The sequence below is a fragment of the Aulostomus chinensis genome, chromosome 3 (assembly GCF_037954235.1).
Source record: "Aulostomus chinensis isolate RoL2024-O1b breed Wild chromosome 3, RoL_Achi_v1.0, whole genome shotgun sequence".
NCBI lineage: Eukaryota > Metazoa > Chordata > Actinopteri > Syngnathiformes > Aulostomidae > Aulostomus > Aulostomus chinensis.
Window position 1 is genome coordinate 31,055,462 of NC_141322.1, and position 16,988 is coordinate 31,072,449.

Below are 16,988 nucleotides of genomic sequence, written 5' to 3' on the forward strand. Positions count from 1 at the left end.
GAACAGAAACCACGTACTAAAGTCCACCGTCCTTGTTGTTATTGTTGACTGTTGGACAAGTTACTTCCAATATGTAATATCGTAGTAGTTACTACAATAGTTACTTTCATTTAAAAGTCACAGTTACTGTCACTGCGTTTTTCTCCAGGTTCACTGCAGCAGCAGGACTGGGTGTTAAAGAGTTCACGCAATTCACATCCACTTTCATGAACATTTTATTCTTAAAAACATGTGGCAGAGGAATTCAGTTTTGGTTGATGACTGTTCAAGTATGTTCAAATTCATCAAGTGATAAGGACTCTCAGTTATTGTTGAATTATTATTATTGTTGAATTATTATTATTGTTGAATTATTATTATTGTTGAATTGTTCCCATCACCTGCTGGGTCAGTCTATTTCCTGTGTGGATGTTAACATTTACATATTTTGTGTTTCTGCATGTACACACGTTGTGGCCAAATTTAATGGCTCGGTAAACTAACAGCTCCAGTAACCCAAGACTCCCGAGGTTGCTTCCGGTGACAGTTCTGATTGGTCGAGGGCGTCACGTGACGCAGTATGGCGGCAAAAGCAATGGACAGCGCTGAAATCGGACCGTTTCAGGCGGGAAAATGGATTTAAACGTCCAAACGTCCAATATCACGATGGATTTCTTGGCCAAAGACTCCCGCAAGTCAGCGAGGTTCCAAGCTGTGTTGTGAATGTTATGAGAGGGAGATATTCACTCCAACCGGGCTCACACCGACACAGCGGGACGCTACCGGGAGCTTTTTACCGTAAGTAAATCGGTTTGTAAAGTCTGAGAGGGTTAATTTGAGGTGTTAACATGTTACTGGACTCAGTAGCTGTAATGAAACGACTGTTGTTTGATTAGAAACGCGTTATTTTACTGAGCCAACCACGCGCTGTTAGCTTCATTAGCGGTCCTCTGATGCTGCGTTCATGAATACTTGGAATAATCAGAAAAACAAGGCTCCATATGAGGAAGTTAACGTGAGCGGCCCCCTCAAGTCTGAAAAACAACTCGACAAGTTGAAGATGATTCTTTTACAGAAGTGACTGAAATTGTGCCACTTTCTGAGACAAATGCCGGACAAATGTCCATGTTTGGTTAAGGGTAAGTGATGTTCTAACTCATGGTAACAAGGCCAAAAGCAAATAATTCAACTCCCCAAACAAAGAGAGCATATTGCTAAAGATAAAATATGATACTTTACCTTAAATATAACATCTCATGCAAAAAACTAAATCCATAGCCAGTTAATAGAAATTATAACAAGAAATATCACATCTATACGCTGCCATCTTTCATCTTTCTTCTTCTTGTTCTATAAAGTCTTCAAATTAGAAAATATAAAATAATCACCATCCTCACTCTGTACATGGGACCCAGTGCACTCTGGATGTAAGCTATCTGGAAGTGACTCTGAGATCCACAAGTCCATCATGGTTGTAGGGTCGTGGACTCCTGTTATGGAGGCGGGGTCGTGTGTGGGCCAGCGCCCTCTTCAAGGAGTCAGGCTCAGGAGGGTGGTGACAGGCACGCACAGTCCACAGTTACCTGGTAATCCATGATGACGTGGTTATGTAACATCTTTATCTGCCCCTCCCTAACCCCCCACCCCCCAATGAGCAACACACACACACACACACACACACACACACACACACACACACACACACACACTCTCCCTCCCTCACCTTAGAAGCTCAGTGGAGGTCTTTACCTCTGGCTGCTCAGCCTTCTGTCGCCCTGGATGGACCCCAGAGACACAGTGAGACTGACAGACTGACGTCAGTGTGTGTGAGTGTGTGAGTGAGACAGAACCACAAAGCACAGGACTCGCTGTTTCTCTGTTCACTGCAGAGCATCAGATTCTCTGGCAGTGAACGCATCACTCGCTGAGACGACTCTGCTGTGAGAAAATGGAGAAACTGAAAGAAACATTGAAACTGCAAATTACACTTAAATGTTTAAAACACGCGGGGGGGGGGGGGGTCTAGTTGGATCAGGCTGGTCATATTTTTTAATTTGGTCTGAAAATTCCACGAAAACGCTAAAACCACGGTGATCCATCTCTGGTTGAAACGTCCAGCTCAGACCTGAGTCCAGCTCAGACCTGAGTCCAGCTCAGACCTGAGTCCAGCTGAATCACACCTGGATTTTTATTTCAGTAAATCAGATCTGTGGTGAGATTTCCAGCTTTTTTTGATAATCACTGGAATCATGTTCACGAATGAACCACTTTGATGATGCGACATTTAGCAGTGCTAAGCTAACGTTAGGCCATGGAGGAACGACACCACAGTCACATGACTTCAAGGTCACCACCACTGAGCTTCAGGCTTCTTGTGTTTCCCCTGATGACCTTTAATGACCTCAACAACCTCTGTGGGCTCCTTCAGACTCTTGTTAGCAACCCAGGTTTCTAAGACTCATGAAAGTCTTGAAATTCACGAGTGAGGTTTTTATTGGCAGAAATCGTTAAAACCTATTTCAGGCATTTAACCACAAACCAACCAACTTAAAGATGAGGGAACCTGACGCTCAACCATGCTACCTGTGGTCTTTTAGGACTCATTTCTATACAACAACAACATAAATAAATAACAATATTAATAATAAATAAGCACAAGCATGAGAGTGTTTTCTGGGGTAGAGGAAGTCAGGGTGTGACGGGAGCAGATGGAGGAAGAGGCAGCCAGAGAAAGTGAGGCAGCTTCTCGTAGTAAAAGGTCAGCGCTCCTGTGATCAGACGAGCTTGGACAGCACGCTCGCGGTGAGCACTTGTCAACACGATACCGGTGCACTTGACTGGCCACAGAACACTCGGCAGAGGACGAAGGCATCGCAGGTCGTCACCCAGAGAAACACACACACACACACACAAAAGCACAAGCCTGACATGAAAAGGCAAGCGAGTCAACTTTAACCATCCTGAAGTGGAGAAGATCAGAACGTTCCTGCGCGGGGCTGGAGAGTGAGCCGGTAGCTGGGTTCATCGAGAGGCCCGGCACATTGCGTCCGGCGTGGCTCTGCAGAACGAACAAAAAAGTGAAGAAGTGAAGGTAAATGTCAGCAGCTGCACCAGAAACCAGCGAGTGATTCAAGGCCCCTCCTGGAGCCAGTGAGCCACCAACAGGAACAAATTCTTCAGAGAATAAAAGGATTATATTATCAATAACGATACATTATTGAAGTGGCGGCTGAAACACTGGAGCTGTGATTCATTTTAATTCAGATCAGACAAAGAAAGTTTCTGTCTGCTGATGATTTATTACCCCGATGCATCAGCTGGTTTGAGCCATCAGAGAAGTCGCCATAGAAACTATCTGGACATTTATCAGAAGATACTTGGCAGGTGATTGGACGAACCATCTGTGTGTGTTACCGGCCCCCACCGATGCCAGGAGGTAGAGGAGGGAAAACATCTTTTTTCCTATGAGGAGGGCCTTTGAGGCTGAAGAGATACTCTCCAGCTCTGGTGACCTGGCGGGTCCGACCCTCTAAAACAGAACATTCTGGCTGGGATCAGGCACAAACACGTGGCTGGATGATTTACTGTGTGATCAGATACTCCAATCATCCAAATTCCAGGAAATAATCCAGTCAATAATCCACGTGTTCAAACCCCAGCGGGCTGCAGTCCAGCAAGTGTCTACGTATGTGTTTTGATAGAACGTAGGAACAGTTTAAAATTTCTATACAGGAATATGATGAATTCTTCATCAGCACCCGTTCTACCTTTTTATAACTGAAAGGAACAAATTAATACTGTTGGTGGGGAAAATTAAAAAACTGATTAAAATAGTAAGAAATATGAGCCACTGCAGCTGTTGAAAGATTGACGTCCACATCAGCTTCCGCCTCCTCTCATGTCTCTTCTCACCTTCTTTACATGTCATGTGACTTCCTACTTTCCCAGGGGTTATAATTACTATGGCCACTAGATGGCATCTGTCACTTAAACATGATTTTAGGTTGATTTTGCCACTTGTGTTTTGAATCTGTCTGCTCGTTCTTCTGGGGAATTGTTATAGTAACGTCTATGCTGACCTCTTCAGGAGCCGACGTTGTTTTGAAGCAACGACCACAGTGACTGGACACAAACCTGCAGCCTGACAGGATGGTGTCTGGGGTTATTCCTCCGTATGAGAGACAGCTCCCTCACAAATAACCGTCTGCAACATCTTTGCCTGGTTACCTCGAAGGCCTCCAGCCGTTGCTCAGCAGCTTTTTGTGTTGAAAGCTTCCAGCTCGGTGGAGACGAAGCCTGCTTGAAGAGTTTTATGGCCTGAAAGCAGCACAAGATGCTGTTTTCCCAGAGCTGACGGATGTCTGATCGGACAGATGGGAGGAGGAAGTAAGCACAGACAGAAACATCACTTCCAGCGTTTGTTTCACTTCCACTGATTACAGTAAATGAGATGACCAAAGAAGAAATGATCCTTCCTGATGGAGAAGTTACAGCATTTACAAGCATCAGCATTCCAAACTCCACACACACACACACACACACACACACACACACACACACACACCTGTCTATAAAGGTATATGTCAGCAAAAACTCTGTCGGAGTTCAATCCAAATGTTTGACGAGTCATCCCACACTGGGAGGTGTGTTAACATTTTGAGTCCAATGACGACCCCCCCCCCCCCACACACACACACACCTGTCACATGATGTATTGCAAAAGACTTTTTTCAAAACATACAATTTTTTAAAAAATGGTTTAGAAACTCTTTTGTGTGCCAAGGATCCATTCAGTCTGTTCAAAATGCAAAAAATCTGAAAGTGTCCGCCAGGATGAAGTTATTCCTCCCCGGTTCCTAGCAACCAGCAGTAACAACAAATACCAGCTTGTGTCTAGGAGTCACTTCAAAGCCGAGTCAGTAGAAACACTTGGGAGAGGGAAATATTTATTCAAAAATCCACCCATAGGGAAACATGTTAAGTGTCACTGCAGAACAACCGAGGGGGTGAAGTGGAGGCAGTTAAAACCTTCGAGCTCAGAATTCTGTGGATTTATTTCATTGTTTGTTGTCATCTGTCCCTCTTGTCTGTTTTACTTTTTTGAATCTTTTGCTGCAGGATGTTTGAAATTGTGAGATTATGTGTGAAACTGTCGGATTACAGACGAGCGATGGCTGACGGTGGATGGTTTATTTTGTAGAATTACGAGGTGAAGAGAGTAAGATGCTGGGACGGGACCGCTCCTCTGAACACTATCTGGGTTGTTTATGGGTTCAGTTGCTTGCTCTTTTCTTTTTTGCCAATGTTTTCATTTTTGTTCACGACAATGGAATGGTTGATAATCTTCTCTTGACATAAACTAACAGTATTCATATCAGCAGTGGGGTCGTGTGGTTTGGTTCAGCTGTTTTTGAGTCACACAGAGATGCAGAGAGCGAGAGAGAGACTTAACTCGTCCTACCCTGTGCTGCCTTCCAAGCCACGCCCATATTCCCTAATCCAGTTTATGATTGGACGGGCTGCCGGCAACAACTGCTCTCGCTCTCTCTCTCTCTCTCTCTCTCTCTCTCTCTCTCATATCCATGTCCCCTCCCTCTCCCCCACCATCTCTCTCTGTCTCCCTCTCTCTCTCTCTGTCTTGCTCTCTCATCACTGAATGAGTCCAGTCAGACACAAGCTGTTAGACAGTGCAGCCGTCGTCTCGCTCTCCCTCCTTCATCATCATCATCATCATCTCTCTCTCTCTCTCCCGCTCTCTCTCTCGCTCCATCCTTTCCAGTCTCAGGAGCAGACAGTCAGTGAGCGTCAGCATGGCAGCGCAGCAGTGCAGGACCGACACAGCAGAGACCAGGACAGCAACAACAAAACGTTAACTGCAACACAATTCCAAGCAGAAGCAACAGTTGCAGCAACTGATGCTCGCCCAGCTGATGGGGACCCAGGCCAGTCGGTTCCTGCAGCTGACGTCCCGCTGAAAATGAAAGAGATGCTTTTGCTGTGTCAAAGAACAAGGGAATGACATAGCTCCACTACAGAAACAACAACCTTTGATGCAGGAAGCAACACGTTGGGCAAGCTGGGCGTCACCATCGCCGCCGCCAGCGTCTCCTCCCATCTTGTGTTTTTGACCAGATCTGAAGAGCTCAGCTGTGAGCAGGATGTTAGATTGATAGGCAGAATTCAGGGAGTTTCACTGTAAAAAAAAAAAAAAAAAAAAAAGGGTGCATAATCAGGTTTGATCAGCTGGAAGGAAGATCTCCAGTCAGTCTAGCAGACCAGCAACTCAGGAGGATGACCAGGAGCAGAGGAGAGATCGTGTAACTGGAGCGGAGATGATCGGACGACAGAGCATTTACTTGGCTAATAGATAGAAACTCTGATTGTTGCCCGCAGCCTTATCAACACAAGCCACCAGCAGAGGCTCATCCTCCTTCACATTTTGAGCTTCTGAAGAACATTCCTGCAGAGAGTTTTTGGCACTGGTCCAGGCCAGGGTGAGAATCTTGGGGTTCTTGCGTGGCTCTTCTTTTCGGAGTGAGTTGGATCTGCCGTGGGGGGCAGCTGACAGCCTTCCAAGACGCCGCGAGCCGTACTCCGCGTGAAGAATGCCCAGCCGCGCTTGGCCAAGCCGGCCGACCCGGGCCCGACGGCGGGCCTCTACATGGAGCGATCGCAGAGCCGCATCAGCCTGTCGGCGTCCTTCGAGGCTCTCGCCATCTACTTCCCGTGTATGAACTCCTTCGATGAGGATGATGGGGGTGAGTAGGAATCTCACGCACAACCACAACATGAGCGGTACATGGAAGGAAGGATTCACGATACATCAGTCGGTACCATGTTTAGGTTCTTGAGTGTAACGTACATGAGAGAATGGCAGAAACCATGTGATGTCATCACACAGTCAGGACACTTGTGAGCTTAAAGTACTAAAAAAAAATCAAAGTTCATAACGAACCTGTATTTTTGAGCATTATATTCACTGGAGGACAGAGACACACTCCTCCTTTATGATCTATTTATTCAGTAGACACAGGGTCTGTGTCCCTGCGCAGCTCCAACTAACCCTCAAACACGCCAGATACATGGTGAAAGCTCTCCGAGTCATGACCAGCTCTCAGGTACAACACGTTACAACGTCAACACAAAGCTGCCGTCTTCTGCCCTCAAGTCAAAATGTTTTTTGCTTCCATCATGTTGGTCAACTTTGGTCAGAAACTTTCCGTCGCTCGACCCTCGTTGACCCACCGACCGAGCTCTCGCCCCAAGGGTGGTTGTACTTGCACTGCAAAATCAGGGCACAAAGAACAAGGGAGACACCTGCACCAGTGTGGTGACAGTAAACTGAAATTCTTTAAATGTGGACAGAGGGCAGTGTGGATCAAATACGTCAGCAGAAGCTAAGTCTTAATAGTTTGAAGAATGGAATTTGAAACATGCTATTTGAATTGATTTGTGTGAAGCGGAATGTCCAACTGCATTCATTTCTCAGACTTCACTTCCTGAAATTCAGCTTCAGTTTATTGAAACTCATACGGCGAACTGAGGAAGAGCAGCGGAGCGCAGACGCACGGAGCTAATAATCCAAGTACCAAATACCTTCAGATTCAGGTTTTTGGGAATATTTCTGTCCGTATGTGTGGATGATGAACTGCAACTGAGGATCAATCAAACTTGGTTAGCAGTGATCAGGGAAAGAGGGAGGAGTTAGATTCTCCCGTCTGGGGCAGCTAAGCTCCGCCCATCAATGACCTGTAACACACAGGGCCAAAAAAGAAAAAGCAATGGAGCCATCATCACATTTCCAAACGGTAAAATTCTATTTGTTCATCTTGTTGGAACATGAGTTTCTCCTGTAAGAGCAGTGCTAATCTGTGTTGTGCAGGACCTGCTGGTGATATTTAGTGGTGGGACAGCTTTGATGTTGTAGTCACAGTCACAAATGTAACATTTAAAAAGATAATAGACTGGTTAAAATTTCACCCCTGCACGCGGTGATGGGTAGATGTTGCCTCTGTTAACTCACGGGCAGAATTCATGGTAGCTGGCACATGAGTGCGCGTGTGTGCGACGAGTGCATTGTGTGTATTATGTGTGTGCTGATGTGGTTCATGAGTCTGTGGGATCATACCAGGTTCTCCCTGCCTCCTCTGTCAGAGCCCTCTTTATTTTCATCCACAGGAACAAACTGCATCTTGTTGTTTGGTGTGTAATTTCGGGGTTATTGGCTTCGTTACGTTTGGATGTTTGTCTCAGCTCCGTCCCAGTGTCAGGTGGCACATTTGAAATGGTCTGTGGTCAAATGACCACCAACACAGAACCCGGCTGTCGTCCTCACCGGTGGACTGAAACTGTCTGACCAGAGAAAGGTAATGGCAGTGCTGTCCTACTTCCCGTCTGTCAGCGTGACCTGAACTGTCACAACCTCCTGTTGTTGCCTTGTTGGTCAGTCTCCCTCTAAAATGGGGATTAGTTGTGTTTGTGTCTCAGAGGAAAACCCATCATTACCAAGCGTTGGCTATAGCAACGTAATAGATTTTTCATTCAGCGGATTTCCTGGAAAATTGGTTCTTAGTGATGATAGGTGTCTCGGACACACACACACACACACACACACACACACACACACAGCCCTGCCAAAGCTAATTCACACAGTCTCAAGCTTCCAAGGTGTGTGTTTACTGATGCTAAAAAAAGGAGAGTCTGATGAAGGGCGGCACTTATGAGCATCACCTGAATGTAAGTGTGAATAATTTTCCTCTACATGGCAGCGGACGACAAGCTGACGACGCTCCTCTGTTCTGAGCCACCATTTACACAACGGACACGCAAATTATTCATAGGAAAACAACATACAGTCACACATGTTGGCCTGAGTGATAAACACATGCATCTCTCTTTCCTTCTCAACAAATCCAAGAGCTGATGACTTCTTGTTCATAAAGATTAAGAAATGCAGGAATAAACTGAATTCTTTTAAATTTCTGCAACCTCCCCAAAAAGTCTCTCATTGTCCATCGTCCCCAGAGACAGACAAGAAGATGGAGACTCTTCTCTAGGGGCTGAGACCTAGGCTAGTTAGCTTAGCAAAATGGCTGTAGTGGGCAGGAAGTGTAAGCATCAGCTAGCTCAGCTCCAGGCTAGTTAGCTTAGCCCAATGGATGGTAGTGAGTGGGAAGTGTTAGCATCAGCTTGCTCAGTTCTAGGCTAGTTTGCTTAGCCCAGTGGCTGGTAGTGGGTGGAAAGTGTTAGCATCAGCTAGCTCAGGTCCAAGCTAGTTAGCTTAGCCCAATGTCTGGTAGTGAGTGGAAAGTGTTAGCATCAGCTAGCTCAGGTCCAAGCTAGTTAGCTTAGCCCAATGGCTGGTAGTGGGTGGGAAGTGTTCGCACCAGCTAACGCAGGTCCAGGCTAGTTAGCTTAGCCCAATGGCTGGTAGTGGGTGGGAAGTGTTCGCACCAGCCAGCTCAGGTCCAGGCTAGTTAGCTTAGCCCAATGGCTGGTAGTGGGTGGGAAGTGTTCGCACCAGCCAGCTCAGGTCCAGGCTAGTTAGCTTAGCCAAATGGCTGGTAGTGTGTGGGAAGTGTTAGCATCAGCTAGCTCAGGTCCAGGATGCTGGTGTGTCAAGCAGAAACCCTTCTCCTCCTCATGATCAGTAGCAGCAGTCGCTCTTCTAGTCCTCAACAAACGTTTGGTTCTGTTGACCCAAGTTCCAATGGAGCTTTGGAGGTGCTGCGTCAAATCACTGCTCCCAGTCAGGAAAGTAATAATAATCATTATAATATGATAGAATGTGTCTGATAGAGGTGGGTTAAAAATGTCTATATACCGATTTTTATAGATATACATTTGTAGGAAAGATTATCGATACATAAATCCCAGTATTGATCTTGTAAAATGCATTTGATTTTATCCGTTTATTTTTTTGTTTTTGTTTGCCCCTTTAGTCTGGCGTGATTTAGTGCGTAGTGCAACGTTATTGCAGTCTGATGATCAGATCTCGTGAGATCCAGGCCATGTGCCTCCGATCAGAGGACAACAAGATGGCGGAAGCGCAACTTTAATCTCCGGCAAATTTAAGAGCCGATGTCTGGCAGCACTTCGGCTTTAAGAAGCGAGAAAACTGCGCCCAACTTGACAAAAATAATGCTGTGCTCAAAATGTGCAAAGTAGAAGTAAAGTACAACGGAAATACTACTAATCTCTGGAGCCATTTGACGAGGCATCACCCAGAGGACACTCAGCAACCAGGAAACTACAAGTCCCTGCAACAACCCTCGCTGGAGAAAGCATTTGGGACCAAGTTTCCGTCCACGCCTCCACGTGCAGAGAACATCACTTTGGCTCTGGCAATTTTGATCTGCAAGGACCTCAGACCATCCTGTGAGGTAGAAAATGTAGGCTTCAGACCCCCGTCCACACTGGAACCACGCTATGTGCTACCGACACGGAAACAACTGAGTCAAGTCACAATCCCAAAGATGTTCAGAGAAGTTAAAAACAACTGCAATGAAATCGGCAGAGAGAGTTGCCATCGCTGGTGACAGCTGGACAAGCAGAGCTACGATTCCTGCTTGACCATCACCTCTCAGTCCACTGACAGTCGCTGGTCCCTCATGTCCCACGTTGACAAACGCGGGCGGTTGAAGCTCGCCACACGAGTCATCCTGCTGAGCTGCTGACGGTTTGTGGAAGTCTAAGTTGCCCTTTTGTTTTGAACGACGGTCAAATATTTAAATAAAAAGTGCATGATGTTGTATAACTATTGTTTAATGATCAGTTCTCAATGTAAATATTAATATTTAATGATGCAGCAGGTTAGAGGGTTACTTTTACAATTGAATTTACAGCATCAGTCCTTTGAGAAGCTCTTCCATTACCAAAGCAAAATTGGTATTGTAACTAAAATATCGTATCGTATATTGGATCAAATGGTATCGGAAATCGTATCGACTTGGGACCTAGTGTATCGGAATCGTATCGTATCGGGAGGTCAGTGGTGATACACACCTCTAGTGTCTCAGGTGGCACGGTGGAGCAGTGGTCCTCACTGTCACCTCACAGCAAGAAAGTTCTGGGTTCGAGCCCAGGCTGCAGCATGGGGTCTTTCTGGGTGAGTCTCCATGTTCTCCCTGTTCCTGCTGGGTTCTCTCTGGTACTCCAGCTTCCTCCACAGTCCAAAGACATCAAGAGGGACCAGGTTAATCCAGACTCTAAATTGACCGTAGGCGTGGCTGGGAGAGCCAATGGTTGTCTGTCTCTATGTGTTGGCCCTGCCATGGACTGGTGACCTGTCCAGGGGGAAGGCTGCTGGGATAGGCTCCACCCCCACCACCCTGAACAGGGGAAGAGGGGGAACATGGAGGGAGGGATGATGGATGGATGGATGGAAGGAAATGTGTCTGTAAAGCCCTTTTCATACAGAAATTGCTGCTTAAATACTTCACAACAAAGAAAAGAGCACTAAAATCATGTTGAAAAGAGAAATGAAAAATCAAATTACAATAAAAGCAATAAAATGAGTAAAATACGTAAAATTCCAAGGTTCTTCTGCAGTGCAGCATAGAGCAAATGAAAAGGTAATTAAAGGCTAAAGCAAAGAATTGAGTTTTAAATTGTTATGATTAAGAGCCTGGTTCTGCACATAATCATACAAACTTGTTCTTTTAAAGTGATACTTCTCACAAAAAAAGTACTCAAGTACTCACAAATATAGTTTACATGTTGAGATGTTTTGTCCGCATTGACCTTGAGAGTTATTGAACAGTTCTTTTCGGACAGTTTAGCCGTTGTTAGCATCAGTCTCTGTTAGATTAGTGCGAACTATACGTGACTGGCTCTTCCTGTATTCTGGTGTCACAAAGTTGTAATGCAGGAGAAGGAAAAACATCTTTTAAGGGCAAGACCCCTATTAGTGAGTACTTGAAAGGCAAAAAACACTTGTTGGGTGAAGTATCACTTGAGTGCAGGGAAGGGAAGAAAAGTATATTTGTTGAATTTTGACTGCAGTTGTAATTGTAGGCTCACATGTGCTTATACAAAGGTCTGTGAAACATCTCACACACACGCTCGCACGGATATGAAAGCAGTGTGTGAGGTAATCAGAGCAGAGCGGCAGGCTGTGGTTTGTGGCTCTCGGTCTAATTAAATGCTAATATGGCTGCTGATTGTGGATGACTGCAGCTAAATAGGAGCCTGATTGCGGGTTAATTCTCTCTCTCTCTCGCTCTCTCTCGCCCCCCCCCCCCCCCCCCCCATCTCCATCCGTCAAGCCTTCACTCTCCCCCAGAGAGGGGTTTATGAATCCTGTTTGCAGGTTAACTCAGTATTTCCACCTTAAATTGTCCTTTAATCTTGTTTTCTCTCTCTCTTATCCATCCACTTGCCTCGCTCGCTCACCTTGATTCATTTTGACTCAACCATGGCTGGACACGCAGGAGGAAGGGGGTCTGTAGTAAAAATCAAATGAAATGATGAAAGTAGGAGCGACACGCCTGAAAAGATGTCATGTGCGTGTTCAGTGTTTGGCCTTTGGACTTGAAGACCTTCGCGGTGAAGCGACGAGTCTTTGTGTGACAGGACCAGACGATGTCACACCACGTAGAGTGAGTGGTTCCATCCCCTCCACAACTGTTACCTTGTTCCTTTTGTCGCTGAAAACTGGACAAAACGTATTATTTTTATTATTTGTTGACTTGGTCCGTCCACTCAAACTCAATGGTTTTGATCCTTCAGGTCGAACTCAGACCTTCCTCATGTGAGTAGTAATGAATTTAATGATCAAGATAAAACGACTAATATATGTTTTAGTGAAAAAAGCAAGGCTAAAAATTTCAATCTGCTGCCCTCAAAACCTTCAGGAAGTAAATCAGACTAAAACTCTTTGACTTTTCTGTCGACTAAATCTTGATCAACTGAAGACACACGAGGACGACAAGTAAATCTGAGGACGCTAACCTGGGTGTTCCCACGTGTTTACATGGAGGAAGAAAATAAAAGAGGAAATTTCACAATCGTGGATGATGCACTTGAGAGGTAGTTAAGAGTCGCTTGGTTGAGTTTTACTGTCGTCCATCTTCTGTCTTCGGTGTTTCCACTCCTGGATTCACCGAGAGGCCACGCGAAAGAAAACGGCGAGTAACAAATAAACAAATGACACTTGTGATTTGAAACATCACTTTAAATGAAGTCGAAGTGAAAAGGTAGCCAGGGAGATCATTTTGTCCTCTATGTACTGCCTTGTACTGTAAAAATGAGACATAACACTCCACATCTCTGTCTGACACACCAACACACACACACACACACACACACACACACACACACACACACTCTGTTTGTGTTATCACCTCTATTGCACCTCTTTGGCTGAGAGACAGCAGAGCAGATTCAACCGAATTATCAGGTAAATGTATAACCTGAAAATGACGCGTTCACTCATGGCCTCATCGATCCGTCTGTCACTTTATCAGCCGGGAGGAAACCCTCCTGGCGCACTGATATTTACACTGACGTGTCTCAAGGTGATTTGTGACTTGATCTTGCAGTGACATTTAAACACATTTTGTGTGAGATAAGTGTTTAAATCATTAATCTTTGGTTGTTTTATCAAGATAAAGTCTAGATTTTGCCTGTGCTCTTGTGAGCACTGACTGGTAGCAAGCTAGCAAGTGCCTGGACAGGAGCTCACGTCTCGTGTTGAACCATGATGGAGACATTTGAACCAGTGGCAAACCTCAACATCGCTCATTCACAAAAAGCTAATCTCAGCCTGTTTGCAATGAGCATCAGGGCTCAGCTAGCAAAGCCAGGAGCCGCATGCTAGCTGCTCAAACACAGCCAGACATCAGCAGGTCACCCAGAATTTCACCGCTAGCTCAGATTTGTCATTTAGTGGTTGAATGTGAGATGTGTCGTCTTTTTTAGGAAAAACCTCAAAAATTTAGCTAGCACTCCTTTCTAGCACAGCCTGCTAGCCTGAGCGGGACTCCACAGCCCTGTTTGTTTGAGTCTGCTATGGCTCTGACCCTCAGTCACTGAATCTTTCTTCTCATCTCATTGTGAACTGCAGTTCCAACGTGGTGAATTGTAACCAGACAACAGCTACATGTTTACCTTATCTTCCTTCGTATGGAGTTTTTTTTCCTCGGAGCCCTGCCAGTGAGCTCAGGACCGAACCTCTTCAGACGTTTTTAGTTAAAGGAATGATGAACGAGTTTGTTGGCTCAATTGCAGCCACTAGCAGGATGATGGCAGCGGAACAGCAGCTATAGGTAATGAGATGTCTCTTATTACGGGAGGACCCAGATCATCAGCCTTCGATGAGTCAGAGGATGGGACGAGAGTAAAAATGAGGGAGGAGGGGAAGAGGCAGGAGGATGAAGAGCAAATGTAAGCTGGGTTGGGGCTGATGGATGGAGAGGGAGTAGAAGGAGAACCAGCAGACGGGAGGTCGGAGATGCAGGTTGGATATGGAGGAGAAAAAGCAGCATCCGTCATACATTAACTCCATGGGGGGGCAGATGAGAATTGAAAAATTAGAATAGCTCAGTAGGCCTCCTCTACCTCCTCACTCGTTACCCCCTTTGTCCTTCATGTGTGCCTTCTCCTCCTCTTCCCTTCTCTGGCTCCCTTCATTCCTGCTCTCAAGGCCACGTTCTTGAAGGGCGTGAATGATGAAATACTTGAATGATGGGGAGAAATGGATGACAAAAAAGTGACAGTAAATCTCTGAATGTGGCTGAAATAAGGTTCAGTGTGAAGGATGAACATGTGACTTATCGAGGAGAAAGAATGGAGGGGAGAGGTCTCTGGAGTGCCTCTTAGCTGCAGAGACGGCCCAGAAAAGTCAGGAGTAAAAAATGGACTACCAGGAAAGGAGGTCTATTCTACAGGGAGGAGGAGGAGGAGGAGGCTTGCAGGTGTCCATTTGTTACACTGAGCTGCAGGGAAGCTGTTCTCCACTGTTCACGTCCGATGTTCATGCTCTCCAAATGCAGGCGTGTGCACCATCAGCAGCGCCGCACGGTGACGATAAATTAGAATTTGTAATGATCTGTATGTCAGACAGGGTGTTCGTCTGTGCCAGACGAGCCTCTGGTTCTTCAGCGAGGGTCATTCTAATCTTTTACGCCTTCAAACGTGATGTCTAAATAACATCTCGTGACCTCTGGTGCAGGTCTGGAGCTCCGTGATAAACCCGAGAGGAGGGAAGGGTCTCTATCTGCTCGTCTGGGTCTGAAAATGATGGGCACTGTTCTACTATCTAATGTTCTTCATGAATGGCAGAGAACACAACCAGAGCTAAACAGTGCAAAGGGGATGCTGTAAGAGACGGAGACGTAGAGATGAAAGCAAATGGAAAACCGAGCGGCGAGGAGGCTGAGTGACTGGTCCCTACTGTTCTGTCAGGCTTCTTTGTGTGAGACGGAGAGCTGGAAGTCAACTTGTCATGTTGGCTTCAAATGGAGACAAAGACAGACGACTCGTCTACGAGCTCCTCCAGTCTTTACGTAATGAACAAGTGTGATTTCCTTCTTAATGCCACAGTTGGGCTTTGTGTTGTAATGACAGGAAATCACTCGGACGCCATGTGAATGTGTTGATGCGCGGCACTCGGAAAGCCACCTCCTGTTGTCTCTGATGACAGGTGAAGCCTGCGCTTCCTGCTCAGCAGCGGTAAATCAGTCTGATCCAAGAACCGGTTCAGGATGATGGAACAGTTGGTTATTAGGAGGAAGAACGAGTTTACACTTGAACCTTGTCTATCCCTCCCTCATCCTCCCCTCGGCTCTTTGTTCTCAGCTCCTTTCTCCTCTTGCCTCCTGTTCTTGAACTCACCTTATTCCTTACCTCCACAAAGGTTTGTCTGTCAGCAGGATTGTGTTAAAATGGTTAACCAAAGGGGTGGAGCTTAAGCAGAAGTGGGGTGGAGCCCGAGCCGAGAAAGAACCCATCAGATATTGGGGCAGATTAGTCACAGCGTCACCTGCGTTTTTTTCATGATAGGTGTCCTCAATGTCAAGGTGACACTGTGTTGTGTTTATGTGCGTAGCAACGGTCATCAACACACACAAGGCCCCCCCCCCACCCTCTCAACCCCTCCCTCTCTACACCAAGACAACACAAAGGACAAATAGATTAAAAACACAAAGAGAAATGTCCATATTGATGTGAAAATCATAAAGAAGAAAGTGTCAAATGATGAAAATGTAAAATATCTTAACTCCTTTTTTTCACTGTCCAGTTCCAAGTGTTTCAGTGACAGTGCTTCCTCTCTTAGTTCAGGTTTTCTTTTAAAGGCCAGTTTGAATTTTTTGGTGGAAGTGCAGCCGAGCTGCGTGAGACCCCTTTAGAATCTCCTGGAAACAGTGCAGCCAGGCTGAGAGACTTTTCAAGCATGTGACGTGTTGCTTTGCCTCTTCGTTCACTGGAAATTGAAAGTATTTCATTTTAGACCCTGGCTTTGCATCAAGACGTCATGCTACTCTGAAGCTAACCAGTTGGTTTTAGAGCCTGAACCTAAGAACAGATGGAGTTGTATTGTGTTTGAGAGTCTCGGGTGCTTGCGCGGTGACATCAGCCTGGTTCCTTTCATGAACTGGAGAGTGAATACACAGCTGTGGTGTTGGGTTGCGACTCCTGCGACGGTTCTCTTTACTTGTCATTCAGCAGCAGAAGCTCTCTTCTTCTCCTCGGTGTCATGGCGGTAATTACATTTACTTGCAAATCCAAAGAAGCTTTATGAAATTAACGTCATGTACCTCTTGGATGAGATTATCGGGTCATATTAATGGACATAATTGAATCACACTGTTGTAATTCGCTTGCATCACACCCCTGATACCTGCTGATGAACCTTGAGTTACCATATGACCAGATGTTGCACGTTAATTTAAACCAAATGTTATTTTCTGTACATATTTTAAAATGCACTGGAGTTACAAGCTCATCAAGGATGCCTCCGTGGTGCAGAGAGCATTTCCCCGGTTCCCTGTCGTTAAACGACTATGAGG

General features: G+C 45.7%; 1 protein-coding gene across 2 annotated transcripts in view; it reads left to right on the forward strand.

Annotated features, from left to right (window-relative positions):
* The first annotated feature begins 539 nt into the window (after window positions 1-539).
* Window positions 540-16,988, forward strand: part of rims4 (regulating synaptic membrane exocytosis 4) — a 44,173-nt gene continuing 27,724 nt past the window's right edge. The window contains exons 1-3 of one of the 2 annotated variants that reach the window (XM_086200350.1): window positions 540-777; window positions 4,067-4,365; window positions 5,759-6,737. In XM_086200350.1, the coding sequence (XP_086056476.1) occupies window positions 6,641-6,737 (97 nt within the window). In that variant the 5' untranslated portion in view covers window positions 540-777; window positions 4,067-4,365; window positions 5,759-6,640. The remainder of the gene's footprint in view (window positions 778-4,066; window positions 4,366-5,758; window positions 6,738-16,988) is intronic. The other variant, XM_086200351.1, reaches the window with a different exon arrangement.